Raw genomic sequence first — 10701 nt, 5'->3', positions numbered from 1 at the left:
TTGGTTAAGGAGCCGGCTGCTGTGTCCTTAACAACCGATGACTCATCAGCTGACACCGGGTTCCCCACTGACGGCTGAATGTAAAAACAAAATGCCCGCAATGAAAACTTAAAAAAAATAATTCCACACTAGAGCCTTAATCCGATCATGTATCCCAGAAGGGCAGGAAAGGGTGGGGGTGGGGGGAGCGCTCTCTCCCCTCCTGGACCATACCAGGCCATATGCTCTCAACATGGGGGAATGGGGGCAGGGGGGCCACAACAGGCTTCCTCTCAACCCTGGGTTCCCCCTTTAGCATGCTCCCATATAGGTGGGGCCAGGATCTGGGGGCCCTCTCATTAAATGGGGCTTCCAAATTCCGGTAATCCCCACCGCTTACAGACCCCCACAACCACCGGCCAGGGTTGTGGGGAGGTCCTTGTCCCCATTAATATAGGAGGCAGAGCCTATGCCCCAAAGCAAACCACCCCATGTTGAGGGCATGTGGCCTGGTACGGTTCCCCCCCCCCCCTTTCTGACCTGATGCACTACATGCTCGGATAAGGGCCTTCATGGATTGGGGGGGCACCCTGTTCTTAATTGCCGGCATTTTTGGTTTACATTGAGCTGTCAGTGAGGAAGACCGCTGACAGCAGATGAGTCATCAGTTGTTAAAAACGCAGCAACCGACTTCCCGGCCCGCTCTTTAGCAACCAGCTACTGTACGTTAAATTACCGAATATTTCAAGCATGAGTTATTGAGCGCAAAATTCTTTGTGAATTTCACACTGGAAATCAATTTACTGCATGCTTTATTTTACCGCATTTTTCAGTCGTTATTTATCTCTTAGTGATTGGACCCCGATGTCTCTGTTATGTTGGAATTCTCCGTCTCTTCCCGGAGATCGGAGGATGCGGATCACACGGTGGCTGATTAGGGTCTGCAGTCCCTGTGCTGTCCTGGCAGATGAGGGGGGAGGAGCCCTGCAATCTCTGGATAGAATTGTATCTCCAGTCATAGAGGAAGCCGTGACATTGCAGAGAGGAGACACTATAAATAGAAGACCAAAAATATCTCTCAACCATGACCTTCATCCTGTCCCTACTACTACATCAATGATCAGAGTACCCACCAAGAGGATCTTCTGTATGATCCACCATGTACATCCCATCTCTGACCTTCATCCCCTCCCTACTACTACATCAATGATCAGAGTACCCACCAAGAGGATCTTCTGTATGATCCACCATGTACATCCCATCCATGACCTTCACCCCCTCCCTACTACTACATCAATGATCAGAGTACCCACCAAGAGGATCTTCTGTATGATCCACCATGTACATCCCATCCATGACCTTCACCCCCTCCCTACTACTACATCAATGATCAGAGTACCCACCAAGAGGATCTTCTGTATGATCCACCATGTACATCCCATCCATGACCTTCATCCCCTCCCTACTACTACATCAATGATCAGAGAACCTACCAAGAGGATCTTCTGTATGATCCACCATGTACATCCCATCTCTGACCTTCATCCCCTCCCTACTACTACATCAATGATCGGAGTGCCCACCAAGAGGATCTTCTGTATGATCCACCATGTACATCCCATCCATGACCTTCATCCTGTCCCTACTACTACATCAATGATCAGAGTACCCACCAAGAGGATCTTCTGTATGATCCACCATGTACATCCCACCCATGACCTTCATCCCCTCCCTACTACTACATCAATGATCAGAGAACCTGCCAAGAGGATCTTCTGTATGATCCACCATGTACATCCCATCCATGACCTTCATCCTGTCCCTACTACTACATCAATGATCAGAGAACCTACCAAGAGGATCTTCTGTATGATCCACCATGTACATCCCATCCATGACCTTCATCCCGTTCCTACTACTACATCAATGATCAGAGAACCTACCAAGAGGATCTTCTGTATGATACACCATGTACATCCCATCCATGACCTTCATCCCGTTCCTACTACTACATCAATGATCAGAGAACCTACCAAGAGGATCTTCTGTATGATACACCATGTACATCCCATCCATGACCTTCATCCTGTCCCTACTACTACATCAATGATCACAGTACCCACCAAGAGGATCTTCTGTATGATCCACCATGTACATCCCATCCATGACCTTCATCCCGTCCCTACTACTACATCAATGTTCAGTCCCTACCAGGAGGGATCTCCTGTATGACCCACCATCTACATCCCATCCACGACCTTCATCCCGTCCCTACTACTACATCAATAATCAGAGTAACTACCAGGAGGGATCTTCTGTATGATCTACCATGTACATCCCACCCATGACCTTCATCCCATTCCTACTACTACATCAATGCTCAGTCCCTACAAGGAGGGATCTCCTGTAAGATCCACCATGTACATCCCATCCATGACCTTCATCCTGTCCCTACTACTACATCAACGTTCAGTGCCTACCAGGAGGGATCTTCTTTATGATCCACCATGTACATCCCATCCATGACCTTCATCCCATTCATACTACTACATCAATGATCATTTCCTTCAAAGAGGGATCTCCTGTATGACCCACCATGTACATCCCATCCCTTACCTTGAGCCTGTCCCTACTACTACACCAATGATCAGTCCCTACATGGAAGGAGCTCTTGTATGATCCATCATGTACATCCCATCCCTGACCTTCATCCTGTCCCTTCTACAACATAAATGATCAGTCCCTACAAGGAAGGATCTCCTGTATAATCCACCATGTACATCTCATCCCTGACCTTTAGCCATACTACCAGACATTTATTTTAATTATATATAATATTCTGAGCTCTATGCCGCACTAAGCTGATTGGTTTCTCTGTTATTCTAAACTCCATGCCGCACTGAGCTTATTGGTGCCTCCATTATTTTCCAGCTTCCCATGAGAGTAGTCTGAGGACTCCAGACAGTTACAGTCCCTCTAGAAGAAGGACGGCATCTGAGAGCACTTCATGTTCAGGTAATGAAGAAATCTTCTTGGTGTTGGGTGAGGTGTAGTGCAGCCCCAGGCCATACAGCTCCTTCATCTTCTCATCATAGGCCAAGTCCTGATTTTGCCTTTTATATAAAGGGAAGAGTAGTTATGGGGGAACTCCAGACACAGATATCCCCCTTGTCATCTCTCCTCTAGATTGCACAATGATTGGGTTCTGTACTATGAATAGTAGTAGGACTGAATAGAAGTCGGATTGGATTGGTGTGTGGACATCTTAGACCTCCTTCCGGTGCTTTGTTCTTGCACCTGAGAATATCTGTGCGACCAGATAAGAGGACACTCTGACCTTCTTCTCTGGCTGTGCTGTGTGAAGTGACCTTTTCTGGCCACGCTGTGCGAGTTGACCTTCATCTCTGGCCGTCTGGTGTGAGGTGACTTTCTTCTCTAGCCATCCGTTGTGAGGTGACCTTCTCTGGCCATTCGTTCTTCTCTGGCCATCCTGCGTGAGGTGACCTTCTTGTCTTGATGTGCTATGTGAGGTGATCTTCTTCTCTGGCCGTGTTATGTGAGGTGATCTTCTCTGGCCGTGCTATGTGAGGTGACCTTCTTGTCTTGATGTGCTATGTGAGGTGACCTTCTTCTCTAGCTATCGAGTGTGAGGGGACCTTCTTTAGCCGTCCGGTGTGAGGTGATCTTCTTCTCTGGTCATGCAGTGTGAGGTGACCTTCTTCTCTGGCCGCCCGGTGTGAGGTGACCTTCTTGTCTTGATGTGCTATGTGAGGTGATCTTCTTCTCTGGCCGTGTTATGTGAGGTGATCTTCTCTGGCCGTGCTATGTGAGGTGACCTTCTTGTCTTGATGTGCTATGTGAGGTGACCTTCTTCTCTAGCTATCGAGTGTGAGGTGACCTTCTTTAGCCGTCCGGTGTGAGGTGATCTTCTTCTCTGGTCATGCTGTGTGAGGTGACCTTCTTCTCTGGCCGCCCGGTGTGAGGTGACTTTCTTCTCTAGCCATCCATTGTGAGGTGACCTTCTCTGGCCATTCGTTCTTCTCTGGCCATCCTGCGTGAGGTGACCTTCTTGTCTTGATGTGCTATGTGAGGTGATCTTCTCTGGCCGTGTTATGTGAGGTGATCTTCTCTGGCCGTGCTATGTGAGGTGACCTTCTTGTCTTGATGTGCTATGTGAGGTGACCTTCTTCTCTAGCTATCGAGTGTGAGGTGACCTTCTTTAGCCGTCCGGTGTGAGGTGACCTTCTTCTCTGGCCGCCCGGTGTGAGGTGACTTTCTTCTCTAGCCATCCATTGTGAGGTGACCTTCTCTGGCCATTCGTTCTTCTCTGGCCATCCTGCGTGAGGTGACCTTCTTGTCTTGATGTGCTATGTGAGGTGATCTTCTCTGGCCGTGTTATGTGAGGTGATCTTCTCTGGCCGTGCTATGTGAGGTGACCTTCTTCTCTAGCTATCGAGTGTGAGGTGACCTTCTTTAGCCGTCCGGTGTGAGGTGATCTTCTTCTCTGGTCATGCTGTGTGAGGTGACCTTCTTCTCTGGCCGCCCGGTGTGAGGTGACCAGATGGCAGGCCATCTGTTGTGAGGTGACCTTCTTCTCTGGCCATCCATTGTGCAGTGACCTTTTCTGGCCGTCCATTGTTGGGTGACCTTCTTCTCTGGCTATGTGGTGTGAGGTGATCATCTTCTTTGGCTGTCCTGTGTGAAGCGGCCACCTTCTCTGGCCTCCCGGTGTGAGGGGATCTTCTATGGTCGTGCTGGGTGAGGTGACATTCTTCTCTGGCCATCCGGTGTGAGGTGACATTCTTCTCTGGCTATCTGGTATGAGGTGACCTTTTTTATCTGGCTGTCCAGGGTGCGGTGACCTTCTCTGGCATGAGGTGACCTTCCAGGTGGCTGTCCAGATGTGAGGTGACCTTCTCTGGCCATGCTGTGGGAGGTGACCTTCTCCTATCACCGTCTGGTGTGAGGTGACCACCTTCTCCGACCGTCCGGTGTGAGGTGACCTTCTCTGGCCATGTTGTGTGAGGTGACCTTCTCTGGCCCTGCTGTGTGAGGTGACCTTCTCTGGCCCTGCTGTGTGAGGTGACCTTCTCTGGCCCTGCTGTGTGAGGTGACCTTCTCTGGCCCTGCTGTGTGAGGTGACCTTCTCTGGCCCTGCTGTGTGAGGTGACCTTCTCTGGCCATGCTGTGGGAGGTGACCTTCTCCTATCGCCGTCCGGTGTGAGTTGACCACCTTCTCCGACCGTCCAGTGTGAGGTGACCTTCTTCTCTTGCTGTCCTGTGTAAGGTGACCTTTTTCTCTTGCTGTCCTGTGTAAGGTGACCACCTTCTCAGGCCGTCTGGTGTAAGGTGACCACCTTCTCTGGCTATCCGGTATGAGGTGACCTTTTTTTATCTGGCCATCCAGGGTGAGGTGACCTTCTCTGGCCATGCTGTAGGAGGTGACCTTCTCTGGCCGCCCGGTGTGAGGTTACCACCTTCTCCGGCCCTCCGGTGTGAGTTGACCTTCTTCTCTAGCTGTCCGATGTGAAGTGACCTTCTTCTCTGGTCGTCCAGTGTGAGGTGACCTCCTTCCCTGGCCATACTGTGTGAGGTGACCATCTTCTACGGCCGTCTGGTGTGAGGTGACTAGCCTCTCTGGCTGTCCGGTGTGAGGTGACCTTCTTCTCTGACCATCAGGTGTGAGGTGACCTTCTCTGGCCCTGCTGTGTGGGATGACCTTCTTCTCTGGCCGTGCTGTGTCAGGTGACCTTCTCTGGCTATCCAGTGTGAGCTTTTCAGAATATTGACCTACTTCTCTTGCCATCCTATGTGAGGTGACCTTCTCTGCCTGTCCAATGTTGGTTGACCACCTTCTCCAGCCATCCGATGTGAGCTTTATTGACCTTCTTCTCTGGCCCTCCTGTGTAAGGTGACCTTCTTCTCTGGCCCTCCTGTGTAAGGTGACCTTCTTCTCTGGCCCTCCTGTGTAAGGTGACCTTCTTCTCTTGTTAAGGAATCTAATGTAAAGATCAGGTGTGAGGTGACCTTCTTCTCTGGCCATTAGGTGTGCGGTGACCACCTTCTCTGGCCGTATGGTGTGAGGTGACCTTCTCTGGCCCTACTGTGTGAGGTGACCTTCTCTGGCCCTACTGTGTGAGGTGACCTTCTCTGGCCCTGCTGTGTGAGGTGACCTTCTCTGACCCTGCTGTGTGAGGTGACCTTCTCTGACCCTGCTGTGTGAGGTGACCTTCTCTGACCCTGCTGTGTGAGGTGACCTTCTCTGGTCCTGCTGTGTGAGGTGACCTTCTCTGACCCTGCTGTGTGAGGTGACCTCCTCTGGCCCTGCTGTGTGAGGTGACCTTCTCTGGCCCTGCTGTGTGAGGTGACCTTCTCTGGCCCTGCTGTGTGAGGTGACCTTCTCTGACCCTGCTGTGTGAGGTGACCTTCTCTGACCCTGCTGTGTGAGGTGACCTCCTCTGGCCCTGCTGTGTGAGGTGACCTTCTCTGGCCCTGCTGTGTGAGGTGACCTTCTCTGGCCCTGCTGTGTGAGGTGACCTTCTCTGGCCCTGCTGTGTGAGGTGACCTTCTCTGACCCTGCTGTGTGAGGTGACCTTCTCTGACCCTGCTGTGTGAGGTGACCTTCTCTGACCCTCCTGTGTGAGGTGACCTTCTCTGACCCTGCTGTGTGAGGTGACCTTCTCTGGCCATGCTGTGGGAGGGGACCTTCTCCTATGGCCGTCTGGTGTGAGGTGACTACCTTCTCTGGCCCTCCGGTGTAAGGTGACCTCTGGCTATCCAGTGTGAGCTTTTCCAAATGTTGACCTTCTCTTGCCATCCGATGTAAGGTGACCTTCTCTGGCCGTTCAGTGTTGGGTGACCTTCTTTGGCCATCTGATGTAGCTATATTGACCTTCTTCTCTGATCCTCCTGTGTGAGGTGATGACCTCTGGTCATCTGGTGTGATGTGACCTTCTCTGGCTGTCCAGTGTGAGGTGACCTTCATCTCTGGCCATCTGGGGTGAGAAGATCTTTTTCTCTGGTAGTCCTGTAGGAGCTGTTCCAAATATTAACCTTTTTCTCTGGCCATCCAATGTAAAGTGACCTTCTCTGGCCGTCCCGTATATGGTGTCCTCCTCTGGCTTCCTCAAGTCCTCTGTATGTCTCACCTCTGACGTCCGACACTCAGGAGTCAGAAGAAATGAGGTCATCTCCAATGTAACCCAGTGATGATGGGACATTGGCAGCTGAGGTCTCCATGCACCAACCAAGTCTGATCATCGATGGTAAAGACAGTCCCTCCCAGTCTGATCACATGTCTGTACAGATTTGAAGGGCCTGTGATCAGGTTAAAGCAGTGAGCCACTCCTGACAATGGGCCTCCAAATACCATGCAGGGGTCCCACTGGCACTATACTCATGTTTCTTTTGCTGCCCCCTAACAGTCATCCAGCTGCGACTATAGAAGAAAATCAGTTACTGCCAGTTATCAAAAGTGTGAGCATCGCAGTCTTTTACCCCAAGTAGGTGATGGCCATTCAGGCACCAGTCACATGGCTCCTCAGCCATGTGCAAACTCCAAGTTGGGACCTTTTTTGGCTCCCATTGGATGAATAGGGGGAGGGAATGAAGAAAAGTATACAATTCAGCACACTTGGCCTAAATCTCTACATAGAACTACGTGTGGAATCCCCCCTGTGCTTCCAGGTTGGAGGGGCACATTTACCTGGTACCCAGAGTTGAGGGGGCTGTGGGAGGTACCGGGGCAGATCAGCATCGCAGTAAAGTAACCTGTGGAGATATCTTCTTTACAGCCGCAGTGTAGATTTGGAGGGTGTAAACGCATGTAGGCCCATTGAAGTGGTACGCTCATTGCCATGGTCATTATTACTAATCCTTGTTGTCTTCTTCCAGTTATGGGGGTCCCATTGCGAAGCCTGCGGCACAGTTCTACAATGGAAGAGTCTGTGGATTGTATGCTGCAGCGCAATGTGGATGACATCCTCCCCTCCTCTGCCCCCTCCTCCTCCAGTCCTGCCAGGGGGCACTGCCGGGAGAAAGGCCAGAGCAGGTCGGACACTTTGCTTGTTTCAGTGCCTGCCATGGAATCTCCTCCAGACGGTCTTAGCTCCTCGTCTGGTCGTCTGCCAAGCCTGAAGAGGAGTGTGGTGGAAGCCATACACAAACAGGCTCGGAGAATGTACAACTACGATACAATCCTGGCCTCTAAGAAGAACCTGGACCACGTCAATAAAATCCTGAAGGCCAAGAAGCTGCAGAGACAGTCCCGGACAGGAAACAATATTGTCAAGAGGAGGCCGGGGAGGCCCAGGAAGTATCCTCCAGACTCCCTACTGGCCATGCCACTGGTCAGCCAGCAGGAGAACAGCACTGCCCGATCAGACACCGTGACGGACATTATCGAGGCCGTAGTGCAGGGGGTGACTCTGACCACTGAGCACCGCAAGGGGTGGAAAAGGAAGCATCTAGGTGTGGAGAAGCAGATGAGGAAACGTCTGAGGACGTCATTGGATGAAGACCCGGAGAGCAGCACGAGGTATGGCTGATCAGGCCACACCTTCTTCATTGATTGGTGGCGTCTTCTAGTCCTCAATATTCCTCTTATATACCTTCCAATCATTTCCTCTCTTCATCATTCCTCCTATACACCGCCCAATAATTTCCTCTCTTCATCATTCCTCCTATACACCGTCCAATCATTTCCTCTCTTCATCATTCCTCCTATACACCGTCCAATCAATTCCTCTCTTCATCATTCCTCCTATACACCGTCCAATCATTTCCTCTCTTCATCATTCCTCTCTTCATCTTTCCTCCTATACACCATCCAATCATCTCTTCTCTTCATCATTCCTCCTATACACCGCCCAATCATTTCCTCTCTTCATTCCTCCTATACACCATCCAATCATTTCCTCTCTTCATCATTCCTCTCTTCATCATTCCTCCTATACACCGTCCAATCATTTCCTCTCTTCATCATTCCTCTCTTCATCATTCCTCCTATACACCGCCCAATCATTTCCTCTCTTCATCATTCCTCCTATACACCATCCAATCATTTCCTCTCTTCATCATTCCTCCTATACACCGTCCAATCATTTCCTCTCTTCATCATTCCTCCTATACACCGACCAATCATTTCCTCTCTTCATCATTCCTCCTATACACCGACCAATCATTTCCTCTCTTCATCATTCCTCCTATACACCGACCAATCATTTCCTCTCTTCATCATTCCTCCTATACACCGTCCAATCATTTCCTCTCTTCATCATTCCTCCTATACACCGTCCAATCATTTCCTCTCTTCATCATTCCTCCTATACACCGCCCAATCATTTCCTCTCTTCATCATTCCTCCTATACACCGTCCAATCATTTCCTCTCTTCATCATTCCTCCTATACACCGTCCAATCATTTCCTCTCTTCATCATTCCTCCTATACACCATCCAATCATTTCCTCTCTTCATCATTCCTCCTATACACCGTCCAATCATTTCCTCTCTTCATCATTCCTCCTATACACCGTCCAATCATTTCCTCTCTTCATCATTCCTCCTATACACCGTCCAATCATTTCCTCTCTTCATCATTCCTCCTATACACCGTCCAATCATTTCCTCTCTTCATCATTCCTCTCTTCATCATTCCTCCTATACACCGTCCAATCATTTCCTCTCTTCATCATTCCTCCTATACACCGTCCAATCATTTCCTCTCTTCATCATTCCTCCTATACACCGCCCAATCATTTCCTCTCTTCATCATTCCTCCTATACACCGTCCAATCATTTCCTCTCTTCATCATTCCTCCTATACACCGTCCAATCATTTCCTCTCTTCATCATTCCTCCTATACACCATCCAATCATTTCCTCTCTTCATCATTCCTCCTATACACCGTCCAATCATTTCCTCTCTTCATCATTCCTCCTATACACCGTCCAATCAATTCCTCTCTTCATCATTCCTCCTATACACCGTCCAATCATTTCCTCTCTTCATCATTCCTCTCTTCATCATTCCTCCTATACACCGTCCAATCATTTCCTCTCTTCATCATTCCTCTCTTCATCTTTCCTCCTATACACCATCCAATCATCTCTTCTCTTCATCATTCCTCCTATACACCATCCAATCATTTCCTCTCTTCATTCCTCCTATACACCATCCAATCATTTCCTCTCTTCATCATTCCTCCTATACACCGACCAATCATTTCCTCTCTTCATCATTCCTCCTATACACCATCCAATCATTTCCTCTCTTCATTCCTCCTATACACCATCCAATCATTTCCTCTCTTCATCATTCCTCTCTTCATCATTCCTCCTATACACCGTCCAATCATTTCCTCTCTTCATCATTCCTCTCTTCATCATTCCTCCTATACACCGCCCAATCATTTCCTCTCTTCATCATTCCTCCTATACACCATCCAATCATTTCCTCTCTTCATCATTCCTCCTATACACCGACCAATCATTTCCTCTCTTCATCATTCCTCCTATACACCATCCAATCATTTCCTCTCTTCATCATTCCTCCTATACACCGTCCAATCATTTCCTCTCTTCATCATTCCTCTCTTCATCATTCCTCCTATACACCGTCCAATCATTTCCTCTCTTCATCATTCCTCCTATACACCGTCCAATCATTTCCTCTCTTCATCATTCCTCCTATACACCGACCAATCATTTCCTCTCTTCATCAT

The 10701-nt window shown here is 49.4% G+C and overlaps 1 protein-coding gene across 1 annotated transcript in view; it reads left to right on the top strand.

Annotated features, from left to right (window-relative positions):
- ASH1L (ASH1 like histone lysine methyltransferase) overlaps positions 1–10701 on the top strand; it is a 114805-nt gene that overhangs the window by 41832 nt on the left and 62272 nt on the right. Inside the window, 2 exon segments of the mRNA XM_077463795.1 lie at positions 2911–2994; positions 7873–8515. Coding sequence (XP_077319921.1) covers positions 2911–2994; positions 7873–8515 — 727 coding nt within the window.

The sequence above is a fragment of the Lithobates pipiens genome, unplaced genomic scaffold (assembly GCF_037356315.1).
Source record: "Lithobates pipiens isolate NorthernLeopardFrog02 unplaced genomic scaffold, aLitPip1_a1.2 Scaffold_30, whole genome shotgun sequence".
NCBI lineage: Eukaryota > Metazoa > Chordata > Amphibia > Anura > Ranidae > Lithobates > Lithobates pipiens.
The sequence above is the reverse complement of the archived record's forward strand: the minus strand, read 5'-3'. Positions and strand labels throughout refer to the sequence as shown.